The following is a 19,971-nucleotide window of genomic DNA, read 5'->3' as shown; positions in this document are numbered from 1 at the left end:
CCACTTTTCTCACTTTCTGCTTCCTTTCCACTTAACCAAAAAGTGAGTAAAAACAGAAAATGGATGGCCAAACCCCCAACTAAATATCTAAGCATTTTTCAGCTATGTGATTGGCCTAGTGTAAACCATTCAATTGGTAGTGGTCATATTAATTTTACTAAAGATATTTGCTACAGATTAAATATATCTGAATTCATATGCTGTTGGTTGACTTCTTTATTATTTTCTGAATCAAGAGATAAGCTAACAATCATTAAATGCCCTGTGTATCAAATCGGAAAAAATGGATGTCTACTGTATACCTACTCTGAGGAAGACAAGAAGATATTTTTTAAACAATTGATTCTTTAGAAATATAACTACAATGTGGTAATATAAAAAGCACATTATGGAATGATAAACAGCTTTGGTAATTATAGTAATATAACTGGCTGCCTAGAGACAAAAAGGAAATAAAAAAAGTTATTCGTGAAGCAACTTTAAGTAGATATAGTATATAACAAGCAATAGTGTCTCTCAGAGAAAATCCTGTCAACATCACTTTCATTCCTCCAAAAAGTTCTCATGCCCAATAAAGAAGATTCAAAAAAGGAATATGAAATGCATGTTTAAGTGCTTACAAATGAGGAAAATAATTTGCAAAGTAAAATTTTTAACAACAGAAAGGAACAATTTGGTGAGTCAAATAGTCACGTAGAGGTACAAAGTTTTCAAAATGCATGGGATTTTTAAATATCTGCCCCCAACTTCCACAAGTTAAATATAATAAATGAAGACATAGAATTAAAAAAAAAAAAGACAATGAGAAAATAATGGTTGAAAAGAATCTTCTGATTTGAAAGATAACGTCAATAGAGATGATAAGATGTGTCAATAGGATAATGTCAAGAGACCATTATTCAGGTCTCTCTTATTCTTTCAAATCTACCATTTTGACCAGAGGAAGAAAATAGGAACTTAGCAGAAGCTAATTATTAAAGTGAAAATGTCAAGAGATAAGGAACCTAAGCTAAAAGAAACAAGGCACTTAGGGTCATCTGGCCAATGGGATGTAACTGGTATTAGAATCCACGTTCTAGTCTGTCAGGTTAGAGATTGAGGATAATCATCATTAATGCGTCCAACTTAATTTTCTTTATGATGTACTGAGTATTATTTGAAAATATGTGCTAAGGGGGTCTCACAATGAACAGTTATTTTTCATGCCAGGGTAATTTATCAGGGTTCATGTTTCTTAGGGCTCTTAATCTGATTGTAATGGAGGTAGTGATATTTTGACTAAGGAACTTTATACAGATCCTCAAGTAAAAGAAACTGCATTAAATATTCAAAAGTGAAAGTAGCAAAGGTAATTCGTACTTTGACATGTTGAGTAGATAAAAGTTTTTTTTTTTTTTTTTTTTCATTCTGTTCATCAGATTATTTATTCACTTGATTCTTAGATTCACTTGTTGATAGATGCATATTTGTTGTTCATAATTTGTATCTTTACCTTTTTCTTCCTCTTCCTCTTCTTAAAGGATACCTTTCAGCATTTCATATAATCCTGGTTTGGTGGTGATGAACTCCTTTAGCTTTTCCTTATCTGTGAAGCTCTTTATCTGACCTTCAATTCTGAATGATAGCTTTGCTGGATAAAGTAATCTTGGTTGTAGTTTCTTGGTATTCATCACTTTGAATATTTCTTGCCACTCCCTTCTGGCCTGCAAAGTTTCTGTTGAGAAATCAGCTGACAGTCGTATGGGTATTCCCTTGTAGGTAACTGAGTTACTTTCTCTTGCTGCTTTTAAGATTCTCTCTTTATCTTTTGCTCTTGGCATTTTAATTATGATGTGTCTTGGTGTGGTCCTCTTTGGATTCCTTTTGTTTGGGGTTCTCCGTGCTTCTTGGACCTGTAAGTCCATTTCTTTCACCAGGTGGGGGAAGTTTTCTGTCATTATTTCTTCAAATAGGTTTTCAATATCTTGCTCTCTCTCATCTTCTGGCACCCCTATAATTCTGATGTTGGTACGCTTGAAGCTGTCCCAGAGGCTCCTTACACTATCCTCGCATTTTTGGATTCTTTTTTCATTTTGCTTTTCCTGTTGGATGTTTTTTGCTTCCTCACAATTCAAATCATTGACTTGATTCTTGCGCTCCTCTGGTCTGCTGTCGGGCGTCTGTTTAATATTCGTTATTTCAGACCGTGTGTGCTTAATTTCTAGTTGGTTCCCCAATATAAGATCGAGGGTCTTATTAGTTTTCGTGTAGATCTCATTAAGTCTATCGGCAGCTTCTAAACAGTTCTTGAGAGACCTTAAAAGTGTGGTTCTGAACTCTATTTCTTCCATTGACAATTTTGTCCTGTTTCTTTGTCTCCGCATTTTGTTATGCTTCTTTGGTGCACCCCCTAGTGGTCTTTGTTCGCAGTCTTATAGATAAATCTTGATTGTTGTAGCTAATTCCAGGGAGGGTTTGACCTCCAGGCCAAGTGGCTATGAGAATCAGCTGTGTCAGCAGTGAGAGAACTTCTGTCCTCTAGGGAGGTGCTAATCTAGCCTTTGCCTGAGGCTATCCGGTAAATGCCTCTGTGCAGGGCTTGGGCGGGGCGGGTCGAACAGGATCAACAGGGTGGGCCGGAGAGAGCAGTTATGGCGGCTCTCAGTCCTGTCCCCAGGGGCTCTGCCTCTCTGAGTCCCAGCACCCGCTGCAAGGCTCGGAGAGAAAGCTGCACTCGCTCTGACCGAAGCCAGACAGTCCGCTTCTCCCGTTTGAGCCTGGGTCCCTAAAGACTCGCCTGTATCTGGAGCTCAGAGTCTGCGACTCCCTCCCGATTGAAAACAACAACCGCGCCCTCTGCCGCCAGCCTGCTCCGCGCACTCCGCACCTCAGAATTTGACTTCAGCACTGCGTCTCCTCTGAGTGTCGGTATGCGTTTCTCTTTCCTCCTAGTTGTAGGACTTCCACTCAGCCAGCGTTCCTGTGGTTCTGGGTGATGTCCGTTCCGTGTTTTAGTTTCACTTTTGAAGTAGTTGTTCAAAGCAGCAAACTCCAGCGTTAACCTATGCCGCCATCTTGGTTCTCCTTAATGCAGGGACTTTGGACTCTGATCTAGACCTTGCATTTACAAACTATGTCAGTAGATAAAAGTTTTATGTATTCTTTTATTTCCTAGAAATTGTTGGATATCACTAGCCACTATTGAAAGAGTTGGAAACATTTGAAGTTTAAACAACTACAAGATTTGGGCAATATATATTGATTTTTCTGAATGCAGGTTGGACTTAAATTAAATTAATGAATTCAATTAACTTTAATCCAATTCAATTCTCCTAATATTTAATGAGTGCTTACACTGTTTATAAGGTACTAAGTTAGGTATAAAGATCCCATGCTAGGTGATTTACGATCTTTGACAACTCTCTTTTACTCAGTAGAGTTATGAATTAAGGAAACATGTTTCATTTCTTTTACATTTTTAAGAAATAAATTCATAGAGAATTTTCCATAAAATCTAGGCTGTTGAAAATAAGGAAAAATATAAGTAAACATGAAGTAAGGCCTTATACATAAATTATAGTTATGACTTTCTATTTTAATTTGTAAAAAATATACAATATTAGGTAGCATTAAATACAATACCTAACTATTATATATATACACACATGTACATATGCACATATATGTTGTTACATATATGTAACTTACTAAAGAACTCAACAAAGTATGTCCAAACACTGACATGAGGCCTGTCCCTCTGATAACATAACCGGTCTGACTTTTCTGAATTCTCCTGCTTCTATAGCCTTCCCTTCATCTTGCAGCATATGAAATAAATTGTTCTATGTTCATAAATACTCACTCCAGAAAAGAAATAACCGTGTACATGAGAACAAATTAAGAAGTCATCTCAATCTCTGGAATTTTTCCCCTTAAAGTCAATTAAATCCTTTTCAATTTGGTAAAAAGAGCAAAGGCTTTGAGGCGGGCAAGCCGGATTTGAACTCCATTTTCTGCACTTGCCAATTTCCTCCTTCTACGTTGTTTCCTCAAATTTTAAAAGGAGTTAAGTCTATCTATCATGCCAAGTTGAGACGCCTCAATGAGAGGCTCTCACACTCCACGGCAGTGGTCAGGGACAATCAGTTTCCTTCCCTGCCATGAAGATGATAAAAGAAGAAAAGATTCTGAAGTAGAAATGCCTAATGAGATATCTTACTGGGGAAAATGTTTTCACAAGTGCTTTAAAGAAAAATGAAACATCATAAAAGTTGAAGTAAAAATGTAGGAGACAGAATTCATAAATTGTGAATATTTGTGCTTAAATATACAATTAATGAGTCTGCATATGCTATTGGGCATTGTGTTTATTCGCTATCAACAAGATTTTGTTGACTGCATTTAATTTTGGAATTTAAAGTACTTGAAGAGTGTGTAACAGAGTTGCCTCTTTTATCCAAACACCTTTCCTAGAACTAGCTGAGTAGGCAAACATCACCATCTATGACCCCTTCTAATTTTCACCAAGGCTGGCTGTATATCTTAACAGGTGACTTCTGTGAGATTCTCTTATGTATTAACAACAAACAAGACAGCTTGAGAACCTCTCCACTTCATTATAAGCAAGGAGTCCTTGTTATAACACTGTCTTTATATATGAAGTGTCAGTAATACTTTGAATAGAATAGAGAGTTGGAAGTTGAGAAGAAAAGATGAAACGAATGGAAAGGCAGTGCAGGGTTGGTTATTTGTTTGTGTAACGAGCTCTGTGAAAAGTAAAGGGACCACTTTCTTTGTTATGGCAAAGAAAGGAAGAAACTTAGACATTGGTTTTGAAATGTTGATGAAAACAAGTCAGCATATTCTGCAGATCTGTCTCCCATGCATTAGTTTGGTGTTTCAATAAGAGGAGCTAATCCTATGTATTATGGAAAGTGTTGGAAATTCACCACGATGCACGTGAAAATTTCTTCCTTTAGTTTTACCAAGTTAACTAGAACAATCCAAAGCTTATATCTCAAGCTTCTGAATTTACCTTTTCACCCTGCTGAAGTAATCAAAACAGAGAAGATAGCAATTTACATAGATAATAGATATGTTTGGTTTTGATCTTATATTAATAAGTCAAGATTTTGAGACTTAGAAATTGAAAAATCTTTCAATATCTGTTGCATGAATAAACACCAAATCTGGTTTCTTCCATATTACATTATCATTAGATAATGAAGAAGCTTTATGGAATGTGAAAGGAACTAAGGGAGGGGTCCTCAAACTTTTTAAACAGGGGGCCAGTTCACTGTCCCTCAGACCGGTGGAGGGCCGGACTATAGTTTTAAAAAAAAACTATGAACAAATTCCTATGCACATTGCACATATCTTATTTGGAAGTAAAAAAACAAAATGGGAACATTTTGTATTTGCATGTGGCCCGCAGGCCGTAGTTTGAGGACCCCTGGTAAGGAGATGGAAATTATGATGTAGGGTATTGGTGCAAACATTAAAATAATATGTATCATCAAAGCAATCAATGTGGGGGAAATGAAATAAATATAAAATCCTAGATCAAATTTGGTGAATATCCTAATCTTGTAAAGATAGATTATCCTATTGGACTCCTATGTATCAAAATTGGTATTAATCATTGCCAGTATTTCATCCTTTAGCCATTCATAAATTCTTCTATTGCTCTTTATATTACAGATTTTAAAAAAGCAAAATGAAATATAATCTACTTATTTAACTCTTCAATAAAGACAAAAATAAGGAATAGAAGATTATAACAGAAACTGTTATATTTTATATTTACTTATTTATTTGGCCCTTTGCATATATTGACCTTGATAAGTTAGCTCAAGGCTCATTTCATATGAGTCACCAAGTGAAGGGGCAGTAATTTAAATTTTAATCTGAAAGCATTAGCAAGCTAAGTGAGGAGTTCTGAAGCAAAACCTAACATGGAAAAATAAAACGGGTAAGAAGCACAATTTGCTGATCACAAGCTATTATATAACTGTACAAACACTGTTACAAAAATACATGTGGGATCATCATTAATACTGGATAAACTAGTTAATATCAGTTGGCTGAACAGATGGGAGTCAATAAACATTTTAATGGAAAATTACAAGGGAAATTACATTAGATTAAACCACAAAATGATGCATTTCATTGCAAAGTTTCAAACAATATCTGTAGAATGTTAACACTTACCTATGATAGATAATGATTTACTAGATAAGATATGTAAGTAAAGGTGGTATATCACTGATATTTCATGATAAAAGAATCCCATTGAAGAACTAAACAATTTTACTATAACCAATTGCTTTGGTATTATGATCGCCTACTTCAAAATAAAGCCTATGTCTTCTTTTAGGGTATACTAGGTATACTCTTTTTTTTTTATTGATTTTTTTCTTTTTTAGAAAGAGAGGAAGGGAAAGGGAGAGAGAGAAACATCTGTATGAGAGTAAAACATCAACAGGCTGCCTCCTGCACACCCCCTACTGGGGACAGAACCTGCAACCTGGCCTAACAGGGAATTGAACCCTACCACCCTTAGGTGTATGGGACCACACTTAACCAATGAGCCACACAGGGTCAGGGCCCTGATTTTTCAAGTCTAGGCAATGGTTTCCCATACATACTGGTCCTTAATAAATGATTGATAGCTGAATGAATATGTTGATGAGTTCCAGAACTGATCAATAAGTCACCATTTCTCTTTGTAGTCATAAAATCTACTGACCACTGCATCTTTCATAGCTCCTAACTTAAAATGTGTCAAAGCTACAGTATTCAATTCAAGATAATACTATTGTAATAAAAGACATAATAACCAAACTTGACTTTAACCAAAAGAAAATGATAGAAACAACTGAGATTATATTTACTAGCACAAGATATAACCTAGCATCTCTAACATCTTCCAATTTCTTTTGAGACCTTCAAGAATTTTGCTTTTGAAAGAATTGCATAATTAGAAAGAAGTCCTTATAAAATGGGGAGATTTCAATAATAGATACAATAACAGGTAAACATAGGTAGTAAACTTCAAATTCTTGAGAAATGGCTGATTTCTAAGGACTTACACATTGGTAATACTTAAAAATTAAGTTCAAAATGTCATTTCTGGTTTTCATCTGTAATATGTTAATGAATACTGCAAAGCTAACACAGAAATTAAAGATTTCTTAGCACTTTGCTAGAGAATTGATTTTAAGAGTTACTATTTGACCTCTTTTATAAAGATTTAACAGATGAAAAGGCACTCAAGTCCTAGTAGGATTTATAGATGAAAGTTTTATTTTTTTTTAAGTCATGAACAGAGAGCATTGAACATGAATGAAATACAAGCAATCATGGGCCTGTCAGCATTTCTATTGCAAACTTCATTTAAGAGAGTTTATCATCTTTTTCATCTTTAGAAGTTATGGAGCTGGAAATTGGCACACAAATTAGCAGCCTGGATGCAAATTTGTTTACAGGAAAATTTGAATCAGTTCAGCTGTTTTGATTTAGACATTAGTCAAAAAACCTTAACTCGGGTTTTCTCCATATATGTGAACACTGAGTAAATATTTCGTCTAGACTACATAGCTCAGTCCATTAGAGCACAAAGCCAATAAATCCAATGTATCCTGTGTTTCATCTCCAGGAGATTCAGTTGTGTTTATTCTGCCTGTTCTCCTAACTTTGATCTGTTATCTTGCAAATGCAGCTTTTAGCAACACAGAGCTCAATGTTATATAGAACGTGCAGGTAGATCAGCATAAATTCACTACCAACATTTGGGGGAAATTCAAATTATATGTCCAATAACAGATTCAGAAGAGTCATTTTTGTATCTGAAAATATAATTTAAAGACTGAAAGCCAAGTCATTTCTAACAATTGCAAATTACCTGAAATTAACAGTATCTTATTATGCTTTAATAGAGTAAAAGAGTAGACTCATATTCACTTCTCTATATTAAAATGCTCATAATAAAATACAGCTTCAACTTACATTTTTTAAAGTATCCACTCAGTTCTTAAACCTCAGGTACCCATTATGTGGTGTTATAAGAGAAAATAAAATTAATATTTTTTCAGAATTTCAAATCAGAGAACCCTCATAGGGTAAACAAACAAACAAAAAAATAAAAGATATGCCCCTACAGAAAAACTAAAATAGATATTTGAGAAATTAGAATAATAAAAAATAATAACACAGCTGATAATTTTATTAAGTAACTATGAAACAAGCAGTTAATGGGAATGTGAACAAGCTTAAGAAATGTATTTTAGTTAGTAATCCGCTTCCCTTCCCATCACCAAAATCATCAAAGCAAAATGTCAAGTCAACTTCTGATTTAAAATTTCAATGAACTCAAGTGAATTATTTAAAAATAGAGTCAATATTAAAATAAAGAACTTGGCTGACAATCAATTCTCAACATTACAAAACTCCTGGAATCATAATTAGAGGAAATAGACTTGGAGACAGATTGTAGAGATACCTTTATCTCTGACTTTTGCCAACCGTGGAGAAATCTACATCTAGCTGTTGTAAGATGCAAAACTACTTAACAAATAAGGATGTCCCATTAAAAAAAAAAAAGTGTTCAATGTAACAAGTATGCACTACGAACATTGTATATAAGGGTATTATTAGGATATATCAGCTTTAAAATTTTTAATGTAGGTAAAAATAACATCTCTAAAATATACACCAACAAAAAATATTTTTTTAATAATGCAAGAAAAAGGCTAGTTTATGCTGGGGGTGTCTGAAGTTCAGAAAGGACAAAGTATAGCACTTTTGTTACATATGAAAATACATGTTATCTATCACATTCACAAGAAAATGTAATCTATTCAATAGATGTATTTTTGTAGATGACAATATACATTTCAATGCTCCCATTTAATTTTTAGGTTAATCTTTAAATTGTATATTAAGTTTCTCATTTACATGGGTGTATGTGTGTTTCCTAACACAATTGCTTCGGGAAATACTGTTTTACCGTAAGTCTGGTTAAGATTTTCGTGTAAGCACAATGTGCTTTCATTTCAAGAAGCTTTGCTCCCATCAACCAATTAGGAACAATTAAGGAGGCTCATAAGGCAGCATCCAAAATAAAGAGAAATGTGCCCTGGGCAGGAAATGTAAAGACTGGTTTGCACCCTAGCTTGGGAAGTCACTCCATTTCTCTTACCTGCTTCCTCTTTGTGTGAAGACAAGCAGCGACACCTGTGCATTTTACCAAGGTGTCCTTACGGAATGAAGTAGACTGTATTGATGGAACTTGGATATGAATACTTTAAAGTATCTTCCCTTGGCCCACAAATAAATCTAATGTGCATTTCCTGACTGTTTGACACTAGTCTAGGTAGTAAAAATAGGTTTTCAGAGTTTTCCCATCCTTAAAATCCTACAAAATCAAATGGAAGATTAAGGTACCAAAAGGAACAAATTTATTTTATAAGGATCATAATACAACTCATAAACAATTTTTATGCCCATACATTATTTTATATGTGGAGTCCATAAATTCATCTGCATTCATAAATTGTTCATTGTACTCAAGACACTGGGTTGGAATCTAAGAGTTATAGTTGAATTGTTTTTTGCACTTATAAATTTCCTTTCAAAATGGTATCCAATCATATTTTTAAATGTAATTTTTTGAAATTCCTACAATCACTTTAAAATATATAATCATAACTATTCCCTTAAAATTGACTAACATAAAGCAAAGACAGGAAGAAGACTTTCATAATCTTGACCATTACAAACTCAGCTTTTAAGAGATCACTCATTATTTTTTCAATCACATTTTGAACATTTAAACTCCTCAAATTTACTAGCATTAATTACTTTGGATATTTTACTCCCATATCTTAAAGAAAGTTAAAAGGTATCTCCCATATCAATAAAATTAAAGATAAGCCCTTAATATCATTGCTTGTTTTTTGTGCTATTAATATTTACATAATGTACTATTTTTCCTACGGTATAGTTTTGAATTACAGCATTTTCTTATATAGACCATGTCAGAGAAATATGCACATGAGAAAGCAGGTGAGAGAGAATGAATAAATTTGATGTTAATAAGACTTAAACATAATGAAAATGCAGAAAAAAATTAAGAACAAATTTTCTAGATTTAAAAGCCTTTAAATACGAAATTGGTCCAGATTATAAGAAAAAATAAATAAGAATTTCATTCTAAGTACTATCCCTCAAAGTTCTCAGAGACATAAAAAGCTGTCAATACACTGATTTTATTTTTATAGACATATTTTATGAAATAGATTATTAAAATATAATTATTTATTTGATATACATATCATATATTTTAGAAACTGTTTTTCATAACATAATTATTTCTTTTTGTCTTCTACAAAACAAGTGGTTAACATTTTTAAAATTTTACCACACAACATATAATCACTAATTGATATGTGGTACTTAAATATTAACTGTTGTGATTTTCTTCATTGGTGCCATCTGAGCAAGCTCTGTAGCAAAACTGATAAGGCATAGTACAAAGAGAGTTGAACATGAACTTGAATGTCAATGATCTAGTCTCAATTCTGGAGCTAATGATCTTTGTAACCTAGTAAAAATCACTTATCCTTCCTAGGCATGTGCATTTATTGTATTAAAATATTGGCATGGAACTAGCTGATATTTAAGAATCCTCCCAGCACTGTAAACACCATGATCTGTGACAAGATGAATAACACAAGTTCATGTAATTGCATTAATTGAGCAATATTAAAGTAAATCAATATTGAAATGTAACAGATGAAATGAGCCCAGGATCAGGGGTAACATTTTGAAGCTATGGGTCTGGCCTTGATTCATAGAGCCAGCACCTGAAGTAACGGAGTAACGGTGATAAGTAGACATTTCAGAGTGTTTCTCAAATGGATAACAGCCTGGGAACTTGGCCAAAATGCAATAATAGCTAGTGAGAAGATGCTGCATTTTTTATTTACTGCTATGGAAAAGTTAAGGCTGCTTGTGTGAGGGATAAAGTGTGTGAGAGTTCATACTGGCTTTGCACATGGACGTGTATTTTGATAATACTGACGATTGCTAGTGTTAGGCACTATATATGTTACCTCTAGAACAGCCGTGGGCAAACTACGGCCCGCAGGCCGGATCCGGCCCGTTTGAAATGAATAAAACTAAAAAAAAAAAAAAAAGACCGTACCCTTTTATGTAATGATGTTTACTTTGAATTTATATTAGTTCACACAAACACTCCATCCATGCTTTTGTTCCGGCCCTCGGGTCCAGTTTAAGAACCCATTGTGGCCCTCGAGTCAAAAAGTTTGCCCACCCCTGCTCTAGAATCTCCTTATGGTCCTACTGATATTTTAAACTTTTTAAAAATAGATAACGAAAATGAAGCTAAGGAAGTTGAGTTGCTAGTAAAATTATTTGACATCAGGGTCATGGTGGCTCCAGAGACCTTGGTCTTTCCACTTTACCCCCGTGATCCACAAATTTTAGAGTGCATCAGAAATACCTGGATGACTAAATAAAAATAGCAATGTCTGTGCCGAACTATCAGGGCATCTGGTTCAATAGACCTCTGGTGGGGATCTGAGAGTTCATAGTTTTAACATGTCCCCAGAGGGTGCTACTAGTTCAGGAACATTTAGAAAATTATTGTAGAGCAACCACTTAAGAGCCAGTAGAATAATATTGTGAGATCTAATGCCACATGATGGTCATTGATATTCCTGTTAACCAATTACAAGGTTTGTGATGATGCATATGGTAATGGTCTACATTTAGACTTTTTTTAAAATATATTTTATTGATTTTTTACAGAGAAGAAGGGAGAGAGATAGAGAGTTAGAAACATCGTTGAGAGAGAAACATCGATTAGCTGCCTCCTGCACATCTCCTACTGGGGATGTGCCCGCAACCCAGGTACATGCCCTTGACCGGAATCGAACCTGGGACCCTTCAGTCCGCAGGCTGACGCTCTATCCACTGAGTCAAACCGGTTTCGGCTACATTTTGACTTTTTTAGAGGAGATTTCAAACTGGGTTTTGGGCAACAAGCCATCATTATGTAGAAAATATTAATCCTTATGAATTCTCAACAGGCACCAAGAAATAGTTTAACAAGGGGTCATGGCTGCAAGATGGGAGGATTGAGAGAAAGTTGATCCTTAGTACTAAGACCAGGAATACTGGGAGACATTCAATAAATTGACTTTTTTTTTGTAAAAGTGATAATCCCGATGAGAATGGGAGCCTCATAAGGGTCTAATTCTGAAGAAATCTTGAAGACATGGGGATTGATCTCCCTGGACAGAACCATGAATCACCCACCCACTCACTTTGAGAGAAAAGATGAATTTGCTAAAAATAGTGTCTGTTCTATCATCCTTACCAGACAGACCTCATCCAAAATCCCAATCAGAACTGCCATTGTATCCTGAAATTATAAACCCCTTTAAATTATGAGTAAAGGGAATGGGAGAATAGAAACAGGAGTTATGTTTTAATGCATCCATAGATAAAATAAAATTGCCTTACATTTTATTTGTATCTCACACATCTTTTCATAATCTCTTCCTTTGTAAGCATTGTACTTCTAATCTCCCAAACATTGGAATTCAAAATACAAGATGGCATATTTTCTCAAATAGTCACGTACCCTAAAGTAATAGGTTCCTTGCCAGACATATGGTTGGGTGCCTCCAGCAGTGGTTCTCAACCTTCTTAATGCCGCAACCCTTTAATACAGTTCCTCATGTTGTGGTGACCCCCAACCATAAAATTATTTTCGTTGCTACTTCATAACTGTAATTTTGCTACTGTTATGAATCGTAATGTAAATATCTGATATGCAGGATGTATTTTCATTGTTCGCGACCCACAGGTTGAGAACCAATGAATACAATCATTGAATGTATTTGATATCCTGAAGTGTTTTCTAGGGACCCTGATGGATACATAACGTCACCTCTTGGGACACAGGGAGAAGTGTAGTTGGAGCCTAAGGAACTGAAGTTTAGTCTGTTTTACTTATTGCTGTTGGAGATGGTAGAAAGCATTTAACATCAGTGTTTGTTTCCACATAAGTACAAGGCATTATTAATGTCCTACTTCTCTTACCACTTTCTTTTCCCAGATCTCACTTTTAATAGAGTTTTACTTACACTATATTTAGAACAGTGTAGATAGCATTAGCTACTGCTTCATTGTATTATTCCATTGTTTCTGTAGACACCAAATTGTGTGTTCAGGGAAAAGACATGTATACCCCAAATATACTTAGCTACCCCACAAATAGTAACTCTGATGAATACCATGAACAGTTAGAGCTCCTGCAACTGAGGCGATGCTCCTGGAGTACTTAATATAGTGAGTAATTACACCCCCTTTCTCCTTGAAGGATCTCCAAGGAGCTGGTATCAGATTTGCAAGAGGCTAAAACGTGCTCCTTAATTATTTCTGCTCACACTTTTGCTACAAGGGTGTGTGTGTGTGTGTGTGTGTGTGAGAGAGAGAGCTCGCGCGCCCTCCCCCAAACCATTAACACCAAAAGATTCAGGGAAATATGTTGCTGCAAAAAAAAAAAAAAAAAAAAAAAAAAAAGACATTTCAGAACAATTGCAACCAGGTAACTGTCCAGAGCAAGTTCCACTCAGAATCCTGGGAACTGTGCAAGCCTTTTCGGGGCGGTAAAGTGGGTTGGCTTAGCTACTCGGCAGTGCCCAGCCTCCCCGAAGGCGCCGTGCTCAGCTCCGGGAGCAGGGACTCCGCCTGATGCCCGCGTGCGTCTCCCTTCCTTGGGCGTCCTGCTTCCTTACTCTTCTGCAATGCGCTGCACCCCCGCCCCCCCCCCCCGCGCCCCCGCTCTCGGCCCGCGGCGCCCGCCCGGGGTGACCCTGCGCGGTTCCAGTTCCCCTGCCCTCTCCGGGGTCCCACTGAGCCACTGCGGCGCGGGAACCCCGGGATGGCTCCCTTGCTGGCGTTTCAGCGACGGAGCTGGGGTGGGGGTGCGGGCGATCAGAGAGGATCAGCAACCCCATGACCGGTCCCCAGGAGGGTTTCCAACCCCCAGTGCCTGTTGGAGTGGAAGCTGGGAGAGGGCAGCACTGTGGTCAGCTTGGGGAGAGGGCGCCTTCTTCGCGCCTCGGTCAAATGTGTGGCAGCAGTGGCGCAGCTCCCGACCATGAGTCTGGGGAACATCAACGCACTGTTACCTACCACCCATTTACTCCTCGGACTCCCCCCACCCCCCGCATTCTCGAGGCCTCCCAAAGGCCCCTCCGTGTCCATCCACGTGGACCTTCCCCTCCGAGCAACACACACACACACACACACACACACACACACACACACACGAATGCAGGCACGCGTCACGATCCAAGTCAGGCACTCGGGTTTAACCTCCGAGGTCCTAGGAAATTTCGGGGAGCCTGGCCTTCTAAAAGAAATCCACTAACACTCCCAGAGGAAATCGATGGAAGGGAGAAACCCCGGTCCAAACCCCGGTCCAAACCCCGGGCCGGATGGGGACGCTGGACTCCAACGCAAAGGTCATCTCCCAGCAGGAGTCTCCGTCTTGCAACCCCCAGGGAAGGGTTCTGTGGGTGACGATGGCCTGGCGGTGGGTGGTCTTTTGTTTGCTGTGATTGTTTGGCAAAGACGTTAACCCACCCCACCCCTCTTTGAAAAGCTAATTTTCTGACCTGTCCGGTCAGACGCTAAGTCTCGAGGGCGGGGAGTGAGGGTGTCAGCCCTGAGATCGCAGGGTGGGGGCCCCCCTAAGCTGGGCGAAAGGGGAGGCAGCTCTTCCACCAGGCGGACACCTGAGACGAGACCCTTTCCAGCAGTGATTCACTGGGGGAGGGGGGTGAGCCCCAGTCTTGCAGGAGAGCCTTGTGGTGGGAGTGAGACCTCCTCGGAGTTCTAAGGCCCCCGGCAGCGTGGATCCTTCTGGAAGTCCAGGGTCCCCAGAGAAACCCCGGACGCACGCCCTGGCTCCCACCGACTGTGGACCAAGCAAGGTCAGTGTGTTCTGTACCTTCGGTGCACTGGGCTCTCGGGAGAAGGCGTGTGGGAAAGCCCCCCACGCGTGTCTGTTTACGTGGGCGGGACTTTTCAGCACGACTTGGAGATGCACAGTTTCTCTCTGAGCGAGACCTGGGCAGACACGCTGCAGCTGCATGCTGCGTTTCACAAACCTCGGCCTGCCTGGGTTTGTGCTCGTGTGTGTCCGTGGGAAACCAGCAAGCCTCCGTTCTAAGCAGCCCCTGCCCTGCGCCCCCACTCCCTCCCCCCACACACACCTCTCCAACTTGCTGTCCTGCAAATTTAGATGATGACCGTGGAGATAAAGCAGCCAGAGAAGGCTGACTCTCTCTCCAGCCCCACTCTGGAGGTTCAGGCCTACTACCCAGGGCCACCGTGTCTTCTATTCCGAGGCGATGCCTCCCACGGAGCCCCTTTGTCTCTGCTGCTGCAGGCAGAGGTGAAAAGGTGGCGGGTGGGAGTGCGGGACACAAGGTGGAAATCTCCAGGCGGAGCCGCGCACTTGGAAAACGGCGCCCCCTGAACTTCTGCGCCCTGGAGCCAGCGTGGGTGAGACCTGCAAAGCCTTCCCAACGGCCCCCCTTCTGAGCTTTCCCGTGGGCCCGGGAGTCCAGAAGAAACCGCGTGGAAGACAAAAGCGGGCGCAGGCATGAGGGGAGACAGCATGTGTGCCATTTCAGCAGGGCCATTTTGGGGAAAGCCTGGAGACTCAGGTGAAATGGACAGGAGATGGGGAGAGAGGGAAGGAGGAGCAGCAGCCACTGGCAACATTGGCACCACCAGCCCTGAGGGCGCAGGTCTAGAGCATGCAGCCTCCACGTTGGTTTCTCAGAATCTGAGGGCAGCCTACCAAGTTGTAAAGTAGAGGAGACGCCTTCCAAGTGACAGATAAGTGACAATAAAGGACCTCACTACCCTTAAACACGTTTTTCAAACGGTCCGGAGAACCTTGGTGCTGGGCCCGGACCAAAGCAGAGTGTGACACACGACTTTCTCCCCATGCCCCCCAAATTGAAATACCCTTAGTGGCGACCCATTGGCTTAACGCAAAGTTGTCAGGAGAGGAGAGGGGGTCCCGTTTCCGGTGCCATTGGAAGCAAAGGCGGGCTCCCTCCCTTCCCACGGGCGCGCCTGATCGGGCAAATGCGGTCGGTGCGGGCAGCTGGGCAGGGATTGCAGGCGGCGATGCTCGGGGTTCGTTGGGCGGGCGTGCTCTCTCTACGTCGGAGACCCCCTCTCCCTACCTGCCCCCGGAATGCGTTTTGGCTCAACAGGTATCACTGGAAAACTCGCGCTTAACCCCGGGTCACCCTCTGGCAGGAGCCTCCCCTCCCCCGCCCCCCCCCCCCCGCAAAACACACACACACACACACACACACACACACACACACATTTTTCCTGCGCGGCGCCGTTGCTGGCTCCCTGCGCCTCCCCCACGCCGGTCGCGCGTCTAGCAGGCAGCCCCAGGGCCATCCATTAACCAAGGACTCCCAGTGGCAGGCGAACTAAGCACACATGTGAGGCTCCTCGCACTTGGAGCCGGCGACGCAACCCCCGTGCAAGCCACCGAGACGCGTTCTGTGCACCCGCCAGGGTAGTTACGCAGCTCAGAAGAAACAGCGGGGCATCGAGCTGCGCTGAGGTTCCAGGGGCTGGGGGGTGAAGGGGGGTGTGCGGGAATCGAGCTTGGAGGAGCAGGTTGATTGCAGGGCTGTTGCTGCCAGAGAGACCAGGGCGACTTCTTGGCATTTCGAGATGTACATTAAAATTCGAGACAGGCCACCACCCATCATGGGTCCTAATAGAGGGAGAGGGAACCCCTCCACCCAAAACATGAATTATCATTTCCACGGGATGCAAATGGGCTGCCTTCTGTGGGGGGACAGGCAGCTGCAAGCTGGACAATAAACTGTTTCATAGAGACTCGGCGGATTGCGGTTCGGAGCGGCGCTCGCTCCTCCACAAAGGAAGAAGCGGCCAGTTTGTGTTGACAGCCTCGGCGCGCCTGGGCCAAGACACCCCCGCCCCCTCCACCCCCGACACGCACACACCACCTCCCCGTGACACACAGACGCCCAGGGTTTGAAACTAGCTTCACTGAAAGCGAGATCCATCGTGTCTATTAGAGCTGACATGAGTATATGGGGAGGTGATTGTTCAAAAATGATGGCATGAGTCACAAACACCTCCTGAGTATTCTTGGCAGCAATTAATGGGTAGCAGGGTGCCGGGTAAGTTGTGGAATAGAGCTGGGGGGTCTATTTTCTCCCCCGAGGACAGTTCTCCTTCCAATGATCCTGACCGCCCCCTTTGCCTTCCTGTTTAAGAATAAATTGTACATCCCACCCACCACCTCCCCTTGTCTGTGCATGTGACACTCACTCTACCTGTCTGAACGCGGAGACTTGCTGGGGATTTTCTTTTTGGTCGTCAGCTAATGACTTTCCTCCTACCTTCATTCACCCCCAAAGGGTGGATCTTTATACTTCAAGGTGTCTCAGACGGTTTTCTAAAGCCTCATTTTAAGCCAAACCTCTACCACAGGACCCAAGGAAGCTCCCCTACCATGTACCAATGGATAAGAACCAACATAGCATTTGTTCACATATACATGAAGATATTTATGTAGGTGTGTGTGTGTGTGTGGGGGGGGTGCTTGGAAGACCCCTGTGCCCTAATGCATTTAAAACCACCACATTCCTAGCATGTCGGTAACTTTCCTACCGGAAAGGGTTAAAAAAAGGCATTTACAGGAGTGTCTTTAATATAAATATTCCAACCCAGGCATCAAACCCGACTGGTTTGACTAGAAATCAAGGTAATCCCCACACCACCCAGAAAAGTCTTGCAGAGGAATTCTGCCTGGACCTCCACTAGTTAGAGAGGCTGTAAGAACCAACTCACGTATTCGTTTGAGCATACTGCAAGAATATTTATTGAGCACAGGCTCAATCACTGCATTGAACGCCAAATCTGGCAAGCAAAATGCATTTCCTATCCGAGGTGGTGGGGGAAGTAAGAGCTCTGAATCAACTCCTTCTTCAGGATCATTACGATTATTTTATCGGTGCAAATTACAAAGTAACCTACCAGCCTCTCTCTGGTGACGAGTCAGCTCACCTCCATCCAAAAGCAGACGGGACCCCCACCCCATCCCCTTCACCCCCCGCCAAAAAAAAAAGCAGACCTACCTTTCACACAAGACACCGTCAATAAAAAGACGAGGTTCCAAAACGTAAATCCACTTTTAATCCCCATTTTCTTCATCAGGATGAAGTCCGGGCGGCCACATTTAGCGCATCTTCTCTTGCCAGGCTCCAGGGGGTTGGATTCCTTTGCTCGGCTCTCTCCTTTGCGGATCCCTTTCATATTATCCGCGAGCTCCCGATTCCTGCTCCTCAGCCGGCGCAGTGGAGTTGTTGCTGTTGTTGGTGCGCGGTCACAGCTCGGAGTGAATGGTGTTTCTGGGATACCACAGCAACCTTGACGAGGACTCAACCATCTCTCCAACGGGGGCACAGAGTCTCCGTACTCTGGATTCTGTCTTTTCTTGCGCGTTTTTTTTCCCCTCCACCGAAACCTACCTCAATTCTAGCTCCTTGTAGGAACCACCAGACACCACTAGTGAGCCTCTGAAAGCCCAGCTCCGCTCTCCGACAAACTCCCCACAATATTTGAAATTCAGGGGCTTGTGTGTGTGGTGTTTTTTTTTCTTCTTCCTCCCCCGAATAGATCAATTCTGCCTGTAAAAGCAGCCCAGGAAATATGATGTTAGTGAGCTCGCCATGGCAGCCGGCGACCACAGAAGCATGTTAAAGGAATATTTTAATCGGAGGGTCGGTATTGCTTTTGGGGAAACCGTGATGAGAAGGCATCGGGCTCCATGGATGCCCACGCGTTACAATGGGACGTGTGTGACTACTGTAGTTGCAGCATAATTCAGGCAGGCGCCTCACATGTGTTATCCTGTGATTTAATTGAAAAGGGAGAGCACAGAGCAGGATTTATTTGCACACCGGCATTTACATATGCAAATGCTTACGCCTAAACCGGGAACCGGGTTTTCATGATTCGGTAAACCGATTTCATCGGAGACCAGGCCGGGGGTGGGGTGGGGAGGGGTCGGGTGGGGAGGGAGTCAGAGTCATTTCCCCCAAATAGTTCGCCCTTTCCTCGTCCCTACCGCCTCTCCAGCTGATGTGTGCCGCCGTTAAAACTACTTTATCTGGGATAGCTATCGAGGACGGAACCCATTTGTCTGAATTCTGAATCGGTCCCAAATATGTAAATGGAGGGTTTCTTTCAAAACGGGAAATGCATGTATCTATGTGTACGTCTGGACTTGGCAGCCCCACACACGCCGCAAGGGTTAAGACCGTACAAGGGAAGAGTTCTCGCGCCATCTACTGGCCACGCTTAACTCGCCGGCTTCTCTCCCCCGTCTCCCAGGCACCCCTTTCCCTCACCCCCTGGCGTGTGAGAGCTGGGTCCCGAGCCGGCGTGCTTTATTGTGCTGTCATTTTCCTAATTTTTTCTCCCCCAGCTGTCCTAGATCTTACCACCACCAAGTTCCTTAGACCAGGCGCCTGACTGGTGATCGGGGATCTGACCCCATCTCAGCAGAGGGGAGGGCGGCAGGGCTGGTTCTGGAATAGGTAGATCATTGTGGGGGCTTCTGGCTCCATTCGCATGCTGGAGGCAGTCAGGGAGATCGGCATCGATCTGCCGGACTTCCTGCGAGCACTGTCCGATTTGAGTTTGCAGCTCCCCACACCGCCCACGATGGCTCCCGTCCCGCACACCGCACGAGCGCCCGGGCCAGCTCAGGTCCCTGGCTCCCGGGTGGGGCTGCGGGCTCAGGGGAACGCGGCGGTTGCATCGGAAGGGAGTTCGGCTCTGGGAAGTGGGCGCCCTGCGAGCTAGCCGCCTGTAAGG

At 41.9% G+C, this 19,971-nt stretch overlaps 1 protein-coding gene across 2 annotated transcripts in view; it reads right to left on the bottom strand.

Moving 5' to 3' along the window:
- The window catches only part of CSMD3 (CUB and Sushi multiple domains 3), an 886,927-nt gene extending 868,397 nt beyond the window's left edge, over window positions 1-18,530 (bottom strand). For both annotated transcript variants that reach the window (XM_059671887.1, XM_059671888.1), the window contains exon 1: window positions 18,228-18,530. In XM_059671887.1, the coding sequence (XP_059527870.1) occupies window positions 18,228-18,405 (178 nt within the window). In that variant the 5' untranslated portion in view covers window positions 18,406-18,530. The remainder of the gene's footprint in view (window positions 1-18,227) is intronic.
- Between the last annotated feature and the right edge of the window lie 1,441 nt (window positions 18,531-19,971).

The sequence above is a fragment of the Myotis daubentonii genome, chromosome 17 (genome assembly GCF_963259705.1).
Source record: "Myotis daubentonii chromosome 17, mMyoDau2.1, whole genome shotgun sequence".
Lineage (NCBI taxonomy): Eukaryota > Metazoa > Chordata > Mammalia > Chiroptera > Vespertilionidae > Myotis > Myotis daubentonii.
The sequence above is the reverse complement of the archived record's forward strand: the minus strand, read 5'-3'. Positions and strand labels throughout refer to the sequence as shown.